Source organism: Apodemus sylvaticus, chromosome 3, assembly GCF_947179515.1.
Source record: "Apodemus sylvaticus chromosome 3, mApoSyl1.1, whole genome shotgun sequence".
Lineage (NCBI taxonomy): Eukaryota > Metazoa > Chordata > Mammalia > Rodentia > Muridae > Apodemus > Apodemus sylvaticus.
In genome coordinates, this window is record NC_067474.1 from 86,356,507 (window position 1) to 86,378,547 (window position 22,041).

At 39.3% G+C, this 22,041-nt stretch overlaps 1 protein-coding gene across 1 annotated transcript in view; it reads left to right on the forward strand.

Annotated features, from left to right (window-relative positions):
• Positions 1-22,041, forward strand: part of Frmd3 (FERM domain containing 3) — a 207,214-nt gene that overhangs the window by 169,824 nt on the left and 15,349 nt on the right. Inside the window, exons 11-13 of the mRNA XM_052176669.1 lie at positions 3,951-4,025; positions 4,295-4,363; positions 19,201-19,325. Coding sequence (XP_052032629.1) covers positions 3,951-4,025; positions 4,295-4,363; positions 19,201-19,325 — 269 coding nt within the window. The remainder of the gene's footprint in view (positions 1-3,950; positions 4,026-4,294; positions 4,364-19,200; positions 19,326-22,041) is intronic.

A 22,041-nucleotide genomic window follows, 5' to 3' on the forward strand; every position in this document is an offset into this window, starting at 1 on the left:
ACTGTTCAAAATGCAGAGAATAAGTTCCTGTGTAATGCTTACACATTCATGTGACATATATATCACACCCCTCTCCTCCCAAGTCTCTGGTAACATTGTAAAGGAAAGGGAAGACATACTGTAAGAGCCAGAAGTTAGAGGGACCAAAGCAACATGGTGTCTTCTGGACATGACAGGAGAGCTGTGTTCCTGAAGCCACAATATTTATAGTTGCATACAAAAAGTCAGCCTGATCTCCAACCAGTCAGTGAGGGGTAAGGGAATTATGAGTCCCCATACTTTAATGAGACCTATTGACAGCTTTGGGCTGCTAGAGGTTAGAGAGTCAGGATTGGCTAGGGGAGTGTTTCATGATATATGTTTCATGAGGTTGGTATGCTTATGCACTATGAATTGTACTTAGCAGGTTATTAAAATAAACATGGCATGATGTTGTAAGAGAGAGAGGAGTGAAACGAGACTCTAGAAGACTTACAGGAAGGAATGTGAGAGTGAATATAACTAAGCTGCACTGGATGTATATGAATGTCTTAAAGAATTAATTTAAACTATTTTAATTCTTTCTCTTATTCTTTTGACATTTTAATATAATTATAACATTTCCCCTTCCCTTCCTCCAAATCCTCTATTATGCCACCCCTTACTGTCATTCAAGTTCAAGTTCTTTTTTTAATTGTTATAAACCTATATGAAGATGTATAGACATAAGTAAATAAATAGAACCCACTCATTCAGTATGGTGTTACTTCTATCTATGTTTTCAGGGATCACTATACTGTATTTCATAGCCAATTGATGTGCCCCAGGAAATATATTTCTCCCTTTTTCAGATGTCTTAATTGCCTATAATTCTTTGTTTGGGAGACTTCTTGGATTCTCCCCAATCTATTGCTGTTCTTCTTGTTGCACACATGCATAGACAATCATTTTTGTGGCACTTTATGGGTGTAACTTCTTTTTTTAAAAAATTTTAGTGTGTGGTGTGTGTGTGTGTGTGTGTGTGTGTGTGTGTGTGTGTGATGAGTACACAGTGACTGCCTTCAGAAAAAGGCATCAGATCCCATTATGGATGGTTGTGAGCCACCATGTGGTTGCTGGGACTTGAACTCAGGACCTCTGTAAGAACGGCCAGTGCTCTTAACTGCTGAACCACCTGTCCAGCCCTGGGGGTAACTTCTGATACTGCAAAGGGAAACAATCTCCTAACAAACTTCCTGATCCTCTGGCTCTTACAATTTTCCATACTTTCTTCTGAAATGATTCCTAATCCTTACATATGTAATTTGTTTATAGATGTATCTTGCTGCATTTTAATTGCTTATGATTTTCTGTAATGATCTCCACGTTTTTCAAAGAGAAGTTTTCGTGGAAAGATTCTCTCCCATTGTGGGCTTCCCTTTCATCTGGTTGTTTCCTTAGCTATTAGTAGCTTTTATTTTATGAAATCTCATTTTCATTAATTGGCCTTAATTCCTGGGGTAATAGAGTTCTATTCAGAAAGTCCTTTCTTATATATTATGTAGGATACTGCCTATGTTTTCTTTGAATGGCTTCAGTGTATCAGGTTTTTAATGCTTAAGTATTTGCTTCATTAAAATTAGTTTAGAGACAATGTGATCGATACATTTCTAATTTAGTTTAAAATTAATCTTTTAATTAGAGACTACCAGTTATGCACAACAGCAAGTTAGGTTCATTTGAACTAATAGACTTCTGTCTTATTGCCTGTGCTGTTACTAGGTTTGTATTAGGCAAATATTCATTGTCTATAATAGATATCTTAGACCTCTCTTAGTCTCTCCTCTGCCTAGTTATGCTTCTTTTAACTTTATCTGTTCAGGAACCACTTCTTAGACAGAGGTGTCACTCACAGTGGCCTGGGTCTTCTTATATCAATAAAAAAGGCAGTCCCACATAGTCATGACCACAAGCCACCCATATGTAGATAATTCCTCAGTAAGACTCCTTCCAGGTTTGTCTAGGTTGTGTCAAGTTGACAATTGGCTAATGTACTAATAGAAGTATATCTTCCAAATGCATTGAAAGAATAGAAAGTTCTAAGATCTCAGAGTTCCACTTTCATTCCTACAAAATCTCCTTAGCACTAATCATCCTGTTGAGGACATACAGCTATAAGTAGTGAATACCGATTTGGATCTTTTAGTTCTTCTGTTTCACACAGTAAACAACAGAAATGTGTTTCTAGACATTGATCCTCTTTCTGACATCAAGAATAGAGTTATTCGATGTCAACATTATTCTCAGTTGAGGAGATCTGCTCCTGACCACTAAGAATAGGTCTCTCACTATGGATTTCTGGGCCAGAGCAGGCCATAGGCCATCTGCACCCTTTGGCATTTTTGTTGTCTGCCCCTCCTGCTCTGCATAACTGTTCTGAGCATTACCTTACCCTAGTACTGTGCTGAGCAAAATTAACATTTTCTTATTTGTGATTGGTTCCCATTCTCAGTTTATCTCAAGTATCTCAGTTTTTATCAATATTCTCTTTCTTGAGATGGATCGTAATTATTGCCTTCCAGATCCTTTACAGTGACACAATGGAAATTCTTTATACCTCTGACCCATCCACCTGAGAAATCCTATAACATTTAAGTAAGAAACTGGATGGGAGGCTAGTAAGGGCTGTGGGCTTGTTCGAAAGGTAGGACTGCCAGTTTCTTGTTTGACTTGGGAAGCGGCGTGTTTTTCTCTCTGCAAAATGAAGTTATACTGCTTACGCTGATTTGTATGCCTTATTTTTTCTTAATTTTATACATGTGTAATATATACACATATGTATGAAATCATATCTTCTCTCTCACTCTTCTTTCAAACTCCTGTTTCCCATCCACCCTCTCAAATTCATGACATCTTGTTTTTTAATTTTTATAATTAATATATATGATTAACTACAGAAATATTTATACATATACATATTTATTCATATACATTGCATATATACATACATACACACACACACACACACACACACACACGTACACTTTTTTAGGGCTGACTACCTGGTATTGGATAACCCACTAGGCAGATTATTCATTGGGAAAGACTGAGTCTCTCTTTTTCCACTGTCAGTAATTGCTTATATTTCTTCATCTAGGCATGGGGTTGGTCTGGTGTGTTTTTTTTTTGTTTGTTTTTTTTTTTTTGTATTATCAGCATTTTAAACCATTCTCATTTGTGAAACACTAGTTCTTTCTAATTTCTTTTTATGTAAATGGATAAAGCTCAGAAGCATAGAGACCTATACTCTACTCTGAGGCAGCCCATGATCTTGAGTTATTTCCAGAGTATTACTGGTTTTGTTCATATTTATGGGTAAGAGTTGAGTCAGTGTTAGGCTGATCTTCTCCTCCTTATGTATCCTGGTACCTGTCTTTTCAAGGGCACTGTATCAAGGTAAGATAAAAACTAGCATCTATGCTGTGGTGTCATGGACCCATTTACCTTGATAAAGCAGCACATGATGAGTTTTTGTAAAACAAAGAGTGATCTTTCTGGCTAGAAAGCTATTTTCTCTTCTAATTTTTACATAGGTTCAACTTACAAAACTAATAAATTTGACTATGATTTTGTATAATCTTTATATATCTTAAATATAAATGAGGGAACAATACCTTCTCTTCATCAACATGCATGAAATTTTTGCAGGCCTAAACTAGAAATGGAGTATAAAATTCAATGTATGGGTTATGACCAGTGCTCACAAACAAAAAAAAAGGAAATAGCATTGGTCACAGAACATATCAAATGATAATGTACATAAAAAAATATTCTATTTTTTGAGAATATCCTCAATGTCATGTATGTGTATAAGCTTGGTCATGATGTAAACTTAATTTCTTCCTAGAAGTTAAAGTGGGTAATTACCACAGTTGTACTACACATCCTGCTTGAATATTTTCCTACCACCTCTGCTGTGCTTTTTCTTGAAGGTATGCAAAGTCCAGTCAGATCAAGACTGTGTCAAGCAGCAAGATATTTTTTAAAGGAAGTAGATTTCGATACAGGTGGGTAACAATGGGCCCATTGCAGTGATGGGTTGAGGTAGGGCATTCATTTACATTTGAATTTTTGTTTATACTTATTGTACCTTCAATTAGTCTGTTTCCCATTCCATCAAGTTATCCTTCTTACAGGCACCCTAAACCTCCATATACATTTTTCCCATGAGAGAAGGGAAAGAATAGGCTCTTAGAGCCACCTTGGGAACATGTATACACCCTTCCACATTATTTGGAGGGCTTACTTACCTACATTGTATTTGTATATTTTGTAGTGGTAAAGTTGCTAAAGAGGTGGTAGAGGCAAGCTCCAAAATCCAGCGGGATCCTCCTGAGGTGCACAGGTGAGTAGAGTGATCTCTTTTGGTTTGTGCGGATGCTGCTTCAATGACTGACAAAGGCACTTAAAAGCTAGATCACCACACATGAGACTCTAGGTTCATCCTTCAACAACTACAAAAAATACATAACTATTACCCTAACTTTTAATACCACTCATATGTCTCTATGGATAGGGACATGCAGCATAAAGTCAAATGATTCATTTTTCTAGAAATCGCCCTCACATTGTCAGGGCTGTGACCTCAAGGCAGCTTGGGTCCCTCCTACATCACATAGCATTCAGATAGATATTGAGTTAGCATGCTACATGACTAAGCAGGACATATGCTATTGGATGGTTCCTGCTAGCTCTGTCTGCTCCACCACCCTTTCACACTTCCCTCATAGACCAGCATTAGCCATACCTTTCTTCTTATTTGGCCAGGCTTACTTCTCAGAGTCTTTCTCTATGACTGAACAGCTGATGGGTCCTAGGTTCTTTTGTATCTGGGAAGTGAATTTTCCAGAGGCATGGAGTTATAATAGAGCAGTGACAATTTATTAATCAATGATAAAGAGTTCCAAAGGAAGAAGGAGGATGGGGAAAGGAAAGGGAATAACAGTTCCAAAAGGCAACCTTATACAAACGATTGAGGGGTTTGTATCAATAAGATATTATTTATTGTATACCATGATCTTTCTCACACATGTTGTGCTGCATGCAGTTCTACATAAAACCTCATGCATTTCATGTCTCATTAGGCTCCTATGATTCCACCTCGGAGTATGTGTTTTCATATAAAGAACCACAAGTTGCCTCAGATACTTTGGGTTACATCTATACCTGATCAAAGGGTTAATTTACTTGGCTTTATGGAGAAGTGAGGGGTTATTGCAGTCCTTTTGCCAGTTTGCTTTTCCATTTGGTAATTTTATAACACTTACATAGCCTCTATAGTCCAAATGCCAAACCATGGAATGAGAGGCATGACCATTATTAGATTCATATTACACATTTTTTGAGACAAGATCTTCTGTAACCCAAGTTAACCTTAAAATATTCATTCTCCTCCCTACATCTTGCACATCTTTTCTAAAGTAACAATCTACAATTTGTTCTTAGAAATTAAGTCTTTTCTCTGACAAACTGACTTTATATGACTACAATTTACAAAAACAAATATATATCCTAATGTTCAAACATACTGAATGCCTTAAGGTGAACACTCTCCTCATAACACTGCACCCTCTAAAATAAAATCATAACCTAAATTATTTTATAATTTTTTAAATCATTATATGCCATATTGACCTTCATTATAGCATTTACATATATATGTGTGTATATGTATATATATTTATATATATACATATATATATGTGTGTGTATATATGTATATATATATATATATATATATATATATGTAGAATCCTTCTACTTTATACTTATTCACCTTCGCCTTCCACTGCCATTCCAAGTCCTACCCCCAAAACTTTCTTGCATAGCTGCCATTCTTCCCCATAAGGCCTCCACTCCTGATAAATTATTTAGGGAATTTCTCACAGGATAGTGGGCACCTGCCTTTCCTTCTTCAACTTTCGAACCCAAATGCATTTCCTTTATGTCAGATTTGCTGAGGTTCCTCAATTTTCAAGAATCTTGGATGAGCTCAGTGGTACTCTTCCTTATTTCAGTGGTTATAGGGAAAAGAAAGCTGTGTCCTCTCAAAAAGTAGGCTAAGCCAGACATTCAAGGGCAACCTGATACCACCAGTCTCCCAAAAAGCTGAGTAGAGCTAAACTCTTCAGGAGAACTAATGCAGATATATACAGTTTATGATTCATCTCTGCTTTTGGATAGTTCTATGGGGAGTTCTCATATACAAAAAGCTGTCTCTTGAACTTTAAAAAGTAGAAGAAACCTGAAGGGTTGGAGAGTGTAGGAACTATTGATTGATGGTGCCTTGGTGCAATATCTAACTGTGTGACAGACTGTTCAGAGATCAGAAGGCAATTTAGAGCACTCTCCCTTCTCATAAGCTGTGAAAGATTAGCATAGCGGAAATGAAGACCGGGAAAATAAAATATACCATTTTCACTTTATCAGAAACTTTGGATAGGAAATAGCCTTAAGGATATATTTGTTCCTTCTATTAAACTAATATGAGATTTAACCATTTTCTTTTTTTTTAATTTTTTTATTCGATATAATTTATTTACATTTCAAATGATTTCCCTTTTCTAGCCCCCCCACTCCCCGAAAGTCCCGTAAGCCCCCTTCTTAGACACGCTTTGTGTCCAAGATGCTAGTCTGAAAGCCCTTAACCTCTCCAAGGCACCACATTGATCAGAGAAGTAGTAATCTGTGACACTTTCATGCAATTTCTACTTTCTTAGAATTCATATTACATGGAAAAACATGTTCCTTTTCTACCATTATCTTAATATACATACATAAATATATATAGCATATATATGCATATATATGCCTCTTTGACGTAGTTATCAGAAATAAAAAATGTAGTAATGAGGTTACATTTTGTGGGGACTCTTCAGGAAAAAAATGTTAGTCTATAATGGCAATGATAATTTATTTATCATCTGTCCTCACACCTGAGACTCTACTCCTCAGGGGGAAAAAAATGACAGGCTAATAGATTCTTGATTCTGAAAAAAAAAATGCATGTATAAAGAGACAGAAACCAACAAAATGAGAATATTTTAGGACTATTCTTTCCTTCAGAAAGAGAAGCTCGTTCTGACATTAGTTCACTGGCCTTGATGGTATGGGAAGACCATGGGGCAAGCTCTCCTGGGCTGGTTGCTGGGGAAGAATACCTGAACATAGCAGAGGGCCACAGCAGATGGAGGGCTGCAGCTAGGAGCATAGCATCCACCACCAGGGGACACACAGAACACCCAGAACCAGCAAGATCCAAGAACGTTCTGATACACAAATGAATAGATTTTAATCTTTGCTACATTGCCTGCCAGCCCTGTGGCCTTGGGTAGGTCACTGAATTTCCTAGTTTATTGGTTTACCCATCTACAAAATGAGATTCATATATTGCCTTGACCTACTTCTAAATATTGCTGGAGGCTTTATAAAAGCATTCTAAGATGTAAAGTGGACACACATACATGTAAGAGCAATGATATTATTATCATTAATTTAGAACAGGGCAGCTAGATCTGGGCATTAGGTCAATAAAGTACTTGCTCAGCCTTGTAAGGCCTGTGGTTCAAACCACAACACTGTAGAAACAGGGAGGTAGAGTCTGGAGGATACATTTGTATTGAAATCCATTTGGATGGTACTCCAACAGTACTTTCTTTGATTATAGAGTGGTGAATGACTGTCTTAAATATCATTGTACTCATTCTGCCTTGCCACCATTTTCATGTCTTATACCGACCTATCATCAGTTTACTATCAAGTTCTGTAATTTCACTTTGCTCATTTTTCAGTCCAAGCTTTTATCATGCTAAGAAGAAAATCATCAGTACTCTGAAGTCCACATAAATTCTAATGTTAAAATCTATTTTAATTTGCCAAACCAACCTCCCTCCTGCAACAGAATTCTTAGTGACAGTTTTATTCAGATATGATTGAACAGGAGTAGCTGGTGAAACCAGGAATTCATTTGTACAGAGAGTTACTGGGTGAGATCTGTAAGTATAGAAACTTAGCACATGTTCTAGAGTGGCATAGGAATCAGTTCCTTCATGACAAGGTGTGGGGTGTCCACCAAGGCTTCAATTCCAGAACCTTGATTCTGATAGAGTACTTGTGAGGAGGTGAGAAAATTAAGAGTAAGGCTAAAGGAAATGTGTTTGAATCATGAAGGCACTGCCCTCACGGATGGAGTCCATCTCTTGATGATACTGAGTTCTTCTGTTAGAACCAAATTGTTAATTTTCTTGAGGATGTTGCCGCCTCACATTTGCCTTTGTAAACGTTCCAGTTTGTCTTTCCACATTGTCTGCCATGAGCTAAGCCAACGTAACTCTTGGCTTTCACCAAGAGTTAAGACAATGACGACACAATGCTTTCAGGACTTTTCCGGTATCTAGATCTACAGTCTAAATCATTCATTTTACTTGTACACTACAACCATTCCATATTTGCTATAGCATCTCAAAAGTGGGCCCTCCCCAACTGATCATTAGCTGAGAAAATACCAGCTGGATTTCATGAAGGCACTTCCCTAAGTACAGCTCCTTTCTCTGTGATAACTTCAGCCTGTGTCAAGTTAGCACACCAGCCCAGTACAGTGCCACTTAGGAAAATGGTAATAATAGGTTCTTCTAGGATACATGGCATTACTTGCCATGAGTAGTTAGCTAAGTTTACAGAACTAGACATAAATTCCCTCCTGTTAATCAATCTTGAAGTACAATTAGTCAGCATACCCCTAAGAGAAAAATGCCATAGTTACCAAATTAGGAGTATCTCACTAGATTATTTTCCTGTTCACAGGCTTTAGGGATGGGTAGGATCATTGATTTTTTTTTTCCTCCTTGGCATTTTCTTTTCCCTTCTGACACTTTGACAGCTATTCCTCCAGGAAGAGGCTTCAGGTCAATTTAAACTCAATCCCTCCAAATCTCACGTCTAAAGTATGTTTACTACACTGAGATATTGCCTTCAAGTTTTAGGAGACAAAAAGGGCAATGCATTAACCTATATTTTTGTGAGTATTTTGAACCCCCACAGAGGTGTTAATCACTTGTCTGATCAACAATTAGAAGGGAAGCTATCTATGCCTAGCTCTAGGGTTTTTCCAGATAGCCTTGGAATTTATAAAGGAGAGAGCATTACTTCTTTTAATCAAGTTATATGATATCACTGAATCTCAATTAGTCTTATCAGTAAAAATATAATATTTACCTTACCTGACTTATGGGCACTCTGAAAACTGAAAGATGAACAGTGTGGATAAGCCAGTATGTAAAATGAGCTGGCTATTCAGGTTTTGTTCTATTAGGAACTCGTCCTCATTGTTCCAATGAGCAGTTGTTTCAAATGAACATCTTGTTAGTGTTCCTCTTTGTAGCCTTTCCAGATAGGTAAATAGAGACAATTTTTAGTCTAAAGGAAATAGACACTACAGTATATTTAAGTTTCTATAGTGTAATACCACAGACTGGGTAGTTTGTACACAACACTATTTTATTTCTCACAGTTCTAAAGGATGGAAACTCCATGACTGAAACACTGAAAGGCTTGATGTCTTGTGCGGGCTTCTCCATAAGCAGAAATGTATTACTTGTCGGCCACTGAAGGAAGAAGAAAACAAACTGCCCTGGAGTTCTATTCCTGAAAGGCTTGATGTCTTGTGAGGGCTGATTAGTACAATAAAAATTGCAGACTGACCGATGTAATGAATGTAATGAATTGTCAAAGAAAAGAAAGTAGTATATGAAAAGGAGGAAATAAAAGGAACAAACAGGGAAGGCTTCAAGAAAGAGACGTTTGACTCAATTTCTTTTCTTTTAAAAATATTTTATTTATATGAGTACATTGAAGCTGTCTTCAGAGACACCAGAAGAGGGCATTGGATTCTATTATAGATGATGTGAGCCACCATGTGATTGCTAGGAATTGAACTCAGAACCTTTGGAAAACAGTCAGTGCTCTTTTTTTATTATTATTTGATATATTTTTATTTACATTTCAAATGATATCCCATTTTCTGGCCCCCCACTCCCCAAAAGTCCCAAAAGCCCCCCTCCCTTCCCCTGTTCTCCGACCCACCCCTCCCACTTCTCTGTTCTTGTTTGGCCCTATACTGCTACACGGAGTCTTTCCTGAACAAGGGGCCACTCCTCCATTCTTCTTGTACCTCATTTGATGTGTGGATTATGTGTTGGGTGTTCCAGTTTTCTAGGCTAATATCCACTTATTAGTGAGTGAATACCATGATTGATCATTTTTTTATTTTTTTATTCGATATAATTTATTTACATTTCAAATGATTTCCCCTTTTCTAGCCTCCCACTCCCCGAAAGTCCCGTAAGCCCCCTTCTCTTTCCCTGTCCTCCCACCCACCCCTTCCCACTTCCCCGTTCTGGTTTTGCCGAATACTGTTTCACTGAGTCTTTCCAGAACCAAGGGCCACTCCTCCTTTTTTCTTGTACCTGATGTGTGGATTATGTTTTGGGCATTCCAGTTTTCTAGGTTAATAACCACTTATTAGTGAGTGCATACCATGATTCACCTTTTGAGTCTGGGTTACCTCACTTAGTATGATGTTCTCCAGCTCCATCCATTTGCCTAAGAATTTCATGAATTCATTGTTTCTAATGGCTGAATAGTACTCCATTGTGTATATATACCACATTTTTTGTATCCACTCTTCTGTTGAGGGATACCTGGGTTCTTTCCAGCATCTGGCAATTATAAATAGGGCTGCTATGAACATAGTGGAGCATGTATCCTTATTACATGGTGGGGAATCCTCTGGGTATATGCCCAGGAGTGGTATAGCAGGATCTTTCGGAAGTGAGGTGCCCAGTTTTTTGAGGAACCGCCAAACTGATTTCCAGTGTGGTTGTACCAATTTGCAACCTCACCAGCAGTGGAGAAGTGTTCCTCTTTCTCCACATCCTCGCCAACATCTGCTGTCTCCTGAATTTTTAATCTTAGCCATTCTGACTAGTATAAGGTGAAATCACAGGGTTGTTTTGATTTGCATTTCCCTAATGACTAATGAAATTGATCATTTTTTAAGATGCTTCTCTGCCATCCGAAGTTCTTCAGGTGAAAATTCTTTGTTTAACTCTGTACCCCATTTTTAATAGGGTTATTTGTTTTTCTGGGGTCTAACTTCTTGAGTTCTTTGTATATTTTGGATATAAGCCCACTACCTGATGTAGGGTTGGTGAAGATCTTTTCCCAATTTGTTGGTTGCCAATTTGTCCTTTTGATGGTGTGCTTTGCCTTACAGAAACTTTGTAATTTTATGAGGTCCCATTTGTCAATTCTTGCTCTTAGAGCATACGCTATTGGTGATCTGTTCAGAAACTTTCCCCCTGTACCGATGTCCTCAAGGGATTCCCCAGTTTCTTTTCTATTAGCTTCAGAGTGTCTGGCTTTATGTGGAGGTCCTTGATCCACTTGGAGTTGAGCTTAGTACAAGGAGACAAGGATAAATCAATTCCCATTCTTCTGCATGCTGACCTCCAGTTGAACCAGCACCATTTGTTGAAAAGGCTATCTTTTTTCCATTGGATGTTTTCAGCCCCTTTGTCGAGGATCAAGTGGCCATAGGTGTGTGGGTTCATTTCTGGATCTTCAATCCTGTTCCATTGATCCACCTGCCTGTCACTGTACCAATACCATGAAGTTTTTTTTTTTTTTCATTGTACATTTTTATTATTTTCTATATTCTTTGTTTACATTCCAAATGATTTTCCCTTTCCTGGTTCCCCCTCCCCATAAGTCCCATAAACCCTCTTCCCTCCGCCCATTCCCCAATCAACCCCCTCCCACTTCTCTGTCCTGGCAATTCCCTACAATGCTGCATCAAGCCTTTCCAGGACCAGGGCCCTCTCCTTCCTTCTTCTTGGGTATGATTTGATATGTCAGTTGTGTCTTGGGTTGGAACTGGAAAATATCATACTAAGTGAGGTAACTCATTCACAAAAGAACACACATGGAATGCAGTTACTGATAAGTGGATATTAGCCCAGAAGCTCTGAATACCCGAGACACAACTCGCATATATATTCTTTTTTTTTTTTTTTTTTTTTTTTGTCTTTTTTTTTTTTTGTCTTTTTTTTTTATTTGATATAATTTATTTACATTTCAAATGATTTCCCCTTTTCTAGCCCCCCCCACTCCCCGAAAGTCCCGTAAGCCCCCTTCTCTTCCCCTGTCCTCCCTCCCACCCCTTCCCAGTTCCCGGTTCTGGTTTTGCCAAATACTGTTTCACTGAGTCTTTCCAGAACCAGGGACCACTCCTGCTTTCTTCTTGTATCTCATTTGATGTGTGGATTATGTTTTGGGTATTCCAGTTTTCTAGGTTAATAACCACTTATCAGTGAGTGCATACCATGATTCACCTTTTGAGTCTGGGTTACCTCACTTAGTATGATGTTCTCCAGCTCCATCCATTTGCCTAAGAATTTCATGAATTCATTGTTTCTAATGGCTGAATAGTACTCCATTGTGTAGATATACCACATTTTTTGTATCCACTCTTCTGTTGAGGGATACCTGGGTTCTTTCCAGCATCTGGCAATTATAAATAGGGCTGCTATGAACATAGTAGAGCATGTATCCTTATTACATGGTGGGGAATCCTCTGGGTATATGCCCAGGAGTGGTATAGCAGGATCTTCTGGAAGTGAGGTGCCCAGTTTTCGGAGGAACCGCCAGACTGCTTTCCAGAGTGGTTGTACCAATTTGCAACCCCACCAGCAGTGGAGGAGTGTTCCTCTTTCTCCGCACCCTCTCCAACACCTGCTGTCTCCTGAATTTTTAATCTTAGCCATTCTGACTGGTGTAAGATGAAATCTTAGGGTTGTTTTGATTTGCATTTCCCTAATGACTAATGAAGTGGAGCATTTTTTAAGATGCTTCTCCGCCATCCGAAGTTCTTCAGGTGAGAATTCTTTGTTTAACTCTGTACCCCATTTTTTAATAGGGTTGTTCGGTTTTCTGGAGTCTAACTTCTTGAGTTCTTTATATATATTGGATATTAGCCCTCTATCTGATGTAGGATTGGTGAAGATCTTTTCCCAATTTGTTGGTTGCCGATCTGTCCTCTTGACCATGAAGTTTTAAACACCATTGCTCTGTAGTGTTGCTTGAGGTCAGGGATAATGATTCCTCCAAAATTTCTTTTGTTGTTGAGAATAGTTTTAGCTATCCTGGGTTTTTTGTTATTCCAGATGAATTTGAGAATTGCTCTTTCTAACTCTATAAAGAATTGAGTTGTGATTTTGATGGGTATTGCATTGAATCTGTATATTGCTTTTGGCAAAATGGCCATTTTAACTATATTAATCCTACCGATGCATGAGCATGGGAGATTTTTCCATTTTTTTGAAGTCTTCTTCCATTTCCTTCTTCAGAGTCTTGAAGTTCTTGTCATACAGATCTTTCACATGTTTGGTAAGAGTCACCCCAAGGTACGTTATACTGTTTGTGGCTATTGTGAAGGGTGTCATTTCCCTAATTTCTTTCTCAGCCTGCTTATCCTTTGAGTATAAGAAGGCTACTGATTTGTTTGAGTTGATTTTATAACCTGCCACTTTGCTGAAGTTGTTTATCAGCTGTAGGAGTTCTTTAGTGGAGTTTTTTGGGTCACTTAGGTAGACTATCATATCGTCTGCAAATAATGATAGTTTGACTTCTTCCTTTCCAATTTATATCCCTTTGACCTCCTTATGTTGTCTAATTGTCCAAGCTAGTACCTCAAGTACAATATTGAAAAGATAAGGAGAAAAGGGGCAGCCCTGTCTAGTGCCTGATTTTAGTGGGATTGCTTCAAGTTTCTCTCCATTTAGTTTGATGCTGGCTACCGGTTTGCTTTATATTGCTTTTACTATGTTTAGGTATGGGCCTTGAATTCCTGTTCTTTCCAAGACTTTAAGCATGAAAGGATGCTGAATTTGTCAAATGCTTTTTCAGCATCCAATGAAATGACCATGTGGTTTTTTTCTTTGAGTTTGTTTATGTAGTGAATTGCATTGATGGATTTCTGTATATTGAACCAACCCTGCATCCCTGGGATAAAGCCTACTTGATCATGGTGGATGATCGTTTTTATGTGTTCTTGGATTGGGTTGGCAAGAATTTTATTGAGTATTTTTGCATCGATGTTCATAAGGGAAATTGGTCTGAAGTTCTCTTTCTTTGTTGGATCTTTATGTGGTTTTGGTATCAGCGTAATTGTGGCTTCATAGAAGGAACTGGATAGCGTTCCTTCTGTTTCTATTTTGTGGAATAGTTTAAGGAGTATTGGTGTTAGGTCTTCTTTGAAGGTCTGATAGAATTCTGCACTGAAACCATCTGGTCCTGTGGTTTTTTTTTTTTTTTTTTTTTTTTTTTTTTTTGGTTGGAAGACTTTCTATGACACCTTCTATTTCTTTAGGGGTTATGGGACTGTTTAGATGATCTATTTGTCCTGATTTAATTTTGGTATTTGGTATCTGTCTAGGAAATTGTCCATTTCCTCCAGATTCTCCAGTTGTGTTGAGTATAGACTTTTGTAGTAGGATCTGATGATTCTTTGGATTTCCTCAGTTTCTGTTGTTATATCCCTCTTTTCATTTCTAATTTTGTTAATTTGGATACTTTCTCTGTGCCCTTTGGTCAGTCTGGCTAAGGGTTTATCTATCTTGTTAATTTTCTCAAAGAACCAGCTCCTGGATTCGTTGATTCTTTGTATGGTTCTCTTGCTTCCACTTGATTGATTTCAGCCCTGAGTTTGATGATTTCCTGTCTACTCCTCCTCGGTGAATTGGCTTCTCTTTGTTCCAGGGCTTTCAGGTGTGTTGTTAAGCTGCTAGTGTATGCTCTCTCCTTTTTCTTTTTGGAGGCACTCAGGGCTATGAGTTTTCCTCTTAGCACTGCTTTCATTGTGTCCCAAAGATTTGGGTATGTTGTGCCTTCATTTTCATTAAATTCTTAAAAGTCTCTGATTTCTTTCTTTATTTCTTCTTTGGCCAAGGTGTCGTTGAGTAGACAGTATTGTTCAGCCTCCATGTGTATGTGAGCTTTCTGTTGTTTTTGTTGCTATTGAAAACCACTCTTACTCCATAGTGATCTAATAGGAGGCGTGGGTTTAGTTCGATCTTCTTGTATTTGTTGAGGTCTGTCTTGTGACCAATTATATGGTCGATTTTGGAGAAGGTACCATGAGGTGCTGAGAAAAAGGTATATTCTTTTGCTTTAGGGTGAAATGTTCTATAAATATCAGTCAAATCCAATTGGTCCAAAACTTCAATTAGTTTTACTGTGTCCCTGTTTAATTTCTGTTTTCCTGATGGGTCCATTGAGGAAAGTGGAGTGTTGAAGTCCCCCACAGTTATTGTGTTGGGTGCAATGTGTGCTTTGAGCTTTAATAAAGTTTCTTTTATGAATGAAGGTGCCCATGCATTTGGCATATAGATGGTCAGGATTGAAAGTTCTTCTTGGTGGATTTTTCCTTTGACCAGCAAGAAGTGTCCTTCTGTGTCTCCTTTGATGACTTTAGGTTGAAAGTCAATTTTATCTGATATTAGAATGGCTACTCCAGGTCGTTTCCCGAGACCATTGGCTTGTAAAATTGTCTTCCAGCCTTTTACTCTAAGGTAGTTTTTGTCTTTGACACTGAGGTGTGTCTCCTGTATGCAGCAAAATGTAGGGTCCTGTTTCCTTATCCAGTCTGTTATTCTATGTCTTTTTATTGGGGAATTGAGTCCATTGATGTTAAGCGATATTAAAGAATAGTGATTATTACTTCCTGTCATTTTTGATGTTATTTTTATATGTGAGTGGTTATCTTCTTTTGGGTTTGATGAAAGAAGGTAACTATCTTGCTTTTTCCAGGGTGTAGTTTCCCTCCTTGTATTGAAGTTTCCCTCCTATTATTCTTTGCAGAGCTGGGTTTGTGGAAAAATATTGTGTAAATTTGGTTTTGTCATGGAATATCTTGCTTTCTCCATCTATGGTGATTGAAAGTTTTGCTGGGTATAGTAGTCTTGGCTGACATTTGTGTTCTCTTAGAGTCTGCATGAGATCTGCCCAGGGTCTTCTACCTTTCATGGTCTCTGCTGAGAAGTCTGGTGTGATTCTGATAGGTCTTCCTTTATATGCTACTTGGCCTTTTTCTCTTACTGCCTTTAATATTCTTTCTTTGTTTAGTGCATTTGGGGTTTTGATTATGATGTGACAGGAGGTATTTCTGCTCAGGTCCAGTCTGTTTGGAGTTCTGTGGGCTTCTTGTATATTCATGGGCATCTCTCTCTCTTTAAGTTAGGAAAGTTGTCTTCCATAGTTTTGTTGAAGATATTTGCTGACCCTTTCAGTTGTAAATCTTCACCCTCATCTATACCTATAATCCTTAGGTTTGGTCTTATCATTGTGTCCTGGATTTCCTGGATGTTCTGGGAAACAAGCTTTTTGCATTTTGCATTTTCTTTGACTGTTGAATCAATGGTTTCTATGGTATCTTCAGCATTTGAGATTCTTTCTTCCATCTCTTATATTCTGTTGTTGATATTTGCATCTATGGCCCCTGATTTCTTCTCAAGGTTTTCTATCTCCAAAGTTGTCTCCCTTTGTGATTTCTTAGTTGTTTCTACTTCTGTTTTTAGATCCAGGATGCTTTTGCTCAGTTCCATCATTTGTTTGTTTGTGTTTTCCTTTAATTCTTTAAGAGATTTTTGTGTTTCCTCTTTCATGACTTCTGCCTGTTGACTCAAGTTCTCCTGCATTTCTTTAAGGGTTTTTTTGTTTTGTTTTGTTTTGTTTTGTTTGCGTTTCTTCTTTATTGGATTCTATCTCTTGAGCCTTATTCTCCTGAATTTCTTTAAGTGATTTTTGTGTTTCCATTATACGGGTTTCTAGCTTATTCATGTTCCCCTGTATTTCTTTAAGAGATTCATTTATGTCATTTTTGTGTTCTTCTAGCAGCATCATGACCAGTGATTTTAAATCCAAATCTTGTTTTTCTGGTGTGTTGGCATAACCAGAACTTGCTGATGTTGAGAGTTTGGTTCAGACGCTTCCATATTGCCTAGATTTCTGTTAGTGGTGTTCCTGCATTTGCCCTTTGCCATCTTGTTCTCTGGCGTTATTTGGTCTTGTCTCTGGCTGGTGTTTGAGCCTCCAGTGAGACTGTAGGGCTATTTCCGCAACACTGGATGCGTGGGTTTCTCCTGTCGCAGATTGCTGATGTGCTGTCCTCCTCTTGGGTGCCCTTGCAGCCCTAGTGTGCCTTGCCCCAGATTGTGTCTATGAACCAGATGGTACCCTTTTGCTCCTTCAGGGAGTGCTGATGGTGTATGCTGCGGGACCTTTTCTGAGTGACGATCACTCTGCTGGGCAGTCGATCTCCCAACCAGGTTGGTTTGGTGCACACAAGGGGAGCCTAGCTGCTGAGGCAAAAGCCTGGCAGGCCAAGGTCCGAGGAAAGTTCCCCTCAGGCTATGAGTGTTAACTGGTTCTGTCAGGTGGCCAGAATGGTGGTGTGCTCGTTTTCCCTGAAAGTGCAGGGAGAGTCTGCTGGGCTAACAACCTCCTGGCAGGGTTGGCACCCAGATGGCCCACTGAGCAGCCCAGGTCCTGGGGACAGTCCAGGGCCTGTGGGGCAGTCCAGGGCCTGTGGGGTCTAAACCCCTGCTATGTTAGCCTCAGGCTATGATTGTTAGCCGGCTTTGCCTGCTAGAATTCTCTGGCATCCTGTCATCAAAATGGCGGCGCATGTGCTGTGCCGGGCAAACAACCTCCTGGCTGGGTTTGCACACCGATGGCCCCCGAACAGTCTAGGGCTTGGGTGCAGGCCAACGCCCCTGGGGCTTAGACCTGGGCGATGTTGGCCTCGGGTTATGTTTTTGTACCTCAGGCTGTCTGATCTCTCCGGAGTCTGAGAACAAAGATGGAGGTGAGTCTCTCGTAACTGACTGGCAGGAGGCAAAGTTCTGTTGTGGCTTCTGTGTGGTGAAAGGTGCTGTAAATCCACTGCCGCCTGCAACCTGGCTGGCCAGCAACGGTCAGTGGTAGTGTGCGCAGGGTCTGCCTGGACCCTATCACCTTGGTTTCACTGCTGACGGCCCTTCCTCTGGACCAGCTGCTGCTGCTGTTGCCTTTGCCACAGTCAGTACTCTTAACCTCTGGGCCATCTCTCCAGCCCCCGACTCCATTTCAGAAGACTGGTTGCTATGGTTTTGACAGGAAACTAGATAAAGTTAAGCACATAATGGGTATCTTCAGGTCTTCACTTCCCTTATTCTGGGCTTCACAGCTGGTCTCCCTGCAACAGGCAATGAAAAGGGACTTCCAGCTGCCAAACTATAGTTTTAATAAAATAGCACCAGATTTTTGGCCACCTGCTACTTGTCATAGCTCCTATGTGTAGATGCCTTTCCAAAAGAGAACCAGAACTGGATTTCATGGCTGTCTGATGAGCAGGGCATGAATGGAAATCTTAAATACCAAACATCTGAAGACAGCTCACAGTTGCAGATCATCTGTGTTCTCTGTCTAAGCAGGATTTATGGTAGTGGTTCAATGGCTCTGAGCTACTGGCACTTACCTTTCTACCTGTCTGATTGGTACTAGCAGACTTCATGGTGTGTTACCTGTGTCTACTTAAAGATTTTGTGCTGTTGCCCAGCATATCATTGTCTGATATGAAGCTCTGAATACCCAAGACACAATTCACATATCAAATCATTCCCAAGAAGAAGGAAGGAGAGGGCCCTGGTCCTAGAAATGCTTGATGTAGCAATGTAGGGGATTACCAAGACAGAGAAGTGGGAGTGGGCTGATTGGGGAATGGGTGGAGGGAAGAGGGCTTATTGGACTTACGGGGATGGGGGAACGGGGAAAGGGGAAATCATTTGGAAAGTAAACAAAGAATATAGAAAATAAATTTAAAAAATTGTGTGTTGTCGCCCAGCATATCATTGTCTGATGGCATCTGGGAAACTTCAATTTACAGCGTTGAATGCATAGTTAAATATAGACTTTTGTCAGGAATTGAATGACAAGGAGAGCCAGATATCTAAAAAGTCAGGACTTTTTGACTCTTGGCCTCAATCTCTTTATGTGTCTGGAGGTAGTTCTCATTTAGGTAGCCACTGAGAAGGAGGGGCCAGTCTTTGTAGCAGACACTACATTTATTTGGCTTATGTCTGTTTTTAGAGTCAACATTACTCAGAGTCGCAGCTTTCACTCCTTGAACAAACAGCTCATCATCAACATGGAGCCTTTGCAGCCTCTGCTCCCTTCCCCCATTGAACAGGAAGAAGAAGTTCCTTTGGGTGAGGGTAAGTTCATCACTTCATTCCAGAAGCTAGCTTGCTGAGGAATGTAGACATTTTGTGACTTCAAAATGTTTCTAAAATTATTTATGAAAAAATGTAATGGTAGCAGTTGGAGAAGAGACTGAAGTAGCTGAGGGGGGTTGCAGCCCCATAGCAGGGAGCAACAGTGTCAACCAGCCAGACCCCACAGAGCTGCTTGGGACTGGACCACCAACTAAAGAGTATGCATGGAGGGGCCCATGGCTCAGGCTGCATATGTGGGAGAGGATGGCCTTGTTGGACACCAGTGGGAGGAGCAACACTTTGGCCTGAGGGTGTTCAATGCCCCAGTGTAGGGGAATGCAAGGGTGGGAAGATGGGGGTGGGTGGGTGGAGAACACCCTCATAGAGATGGCATAGGGGGTTTCCAAAGGTGAAAAGATTTGAAATGTAAATAAAGAGAATATCCAATATAAATAGAAAAGAAAGAGAAAAAAGAAAAATGTAATGGTACAACACATGTACAGTTAAGCAAGGCAATTATATTTAATGGCTCTTTGAAACTCAGCTATATTCATTAAAATTAAAACCCAGTCTCCCTGTCATGATAGCTAGATTCTAGTACTCAGTAGCCAGCAGTGTTTGGTGACAACTATATCCATCAGAAACTAAGAACGTATTCATCATTGCAGAACATCCTGATGGAAAGAATTATTTTTATACTACATAAAATTAAATTGATGATTATAAACAAGTCTTCCCAAGTAATCTACATGAGTCCTCCTTTTTTGGTCTCTTAATTCCCACACCTGTTGATTCTACATGTATTTTGATAGCTCTCTAATCAGTTTGATCAGTTTGACTTGGTTTAGCTTTGAGAGTCTCATGTATGGGGCTGGAGAGATGGCTCAGTGGTTAAGAGCAATGACTGCTCTTCCAGAAGCCCTGAGTTCAATTCCCAGCAATGACATGGTGGCTCACAACCATCTGTAATGGGGATCCAATGCCCCCTTCTGATCTGTCTGAAGACAGCTACAGTGTACTCACATACATGAAATAAATAAATAAATCTTTTTAAAAAAAAAGAGCATTAAAAAGAAAAAAAGACAGATCTCTTGTATGCCAGGTTACTTACAGATGCCATATGTACCAGGAATAGCTTTGAACATCTCTTCTTCCTGCCTCCAGCTCCCAAACAATGGAATGACTAGCATGCACCACAATAGTGTTTTATGCAGTGATTAGGATCTAACCAATACATGCTAGACAAGCACTCAACTGAGCTACACTCCCACCCTGCATGTTAGTTTAGATGAAGGCTAAGTACTTTCTACTTCAACTCAACAGTTTTTGTATTATTAAGTGATAGTAAATGTTCACGCATCACCACTAAGGCTCAACTTGCTATTTCCACTTCTCCTCCTCTTCATCATCATCCTCCTTTCTTTTTTACTTTTGACTTATTTTCATATTTCTTCTTCATATATTCTCACTTTATAAAGATTTACTTCAAGGACGAATCTCACCACACTGCTTGTTTAAGACACCAAGTGAAGCAAAGTCACACTACTCATATCAAAGTCATTTAAATGTATGTAAATTAAGTAATTGAAACCTGGAATTCAAACAAGTTTCCCCTTAAGTTTTGTTCTGTTTTGTTTTGTTTTGTTTGGGGGGGTGTTGTTTTTTGGTTTTGTTTGGTTGGTTTTGGTTTTATTTTTGTTTTTCCAGACAGGGTTTCTCTGTGTAGCCCTGGCTGTCCTGAAACTCACCCTGTAGACCAGGCTGACCTCTGAACTCAGAAATCCACCTGCCTCTGCCTCTCAAGTGCTGGGATTAAAAGCGGTCCCCACCATTGCCCGGATCTCCATAATATTTTTATGTGAGATATGGTTGCTCTCAGAAACTCTAGATATCAGACAGTATCAAGAAGGCAGATGTTCCTGTCAATTTAACCTCAGCCTCAAGCTAAGAATTCCTTCCATAGAAAGGAAATTTTCTTTCTTTTTTCTATCAGACTATTTAAATAATAGACTATACAGTTGAAATTTATCCAGGAATTTTCATGCTTGGAAAAAGAAATATCTGAAGGCTGTTTGCAGCAGAGGGAAAGTTTAATTCTCTGAAGGAGATTCCATGTACTGCTATCAACTTGTTGAGCATTTTGCCCAGAAGAGTGGAGATGATGCAATGATGGTGCAGATACCATACACTTGATGATACCATACACTAGACTACTCAGTTGCATCAATATGTGGTCCTCTAGGTAAATGCAAACCTCATGTTATAGACACAATAGTGGACCTGTGGGCATGTGTCCTGGGTCTCCTTGTTTCTCTTCCCAATGTGGCATCATTGAATAATTCCCCTTGTAGGTTTTACTATTATTTGTTTGTATATTTGGCCTCTTGAGAGTGTGTGGCTGAGTGTGGCTTACTAAGAGCTGTAAGGTCCCAGACTATTACCGTAAAATTTCTACTAGTAGGATCCCTTTTATATCCTTATTGATGAATGTCCCAAAGCAATGATGACTTCTTGCACACTGTCTAGGTCTTAGGTTTGCTTTTTTATCTAGGTTCCACCTGTATAGAAATCTAGAATCATAATCCCATGTATAATTTGTCTTCTCTCCACAAGTGAGTCAGATCTTTCTCATTCTTCTTCAATCAACTTTGATAACCATGACCATTACAAAACTTAGTTTCACTCAAAGAAGTACTGCAGACACATGAAATGAAGC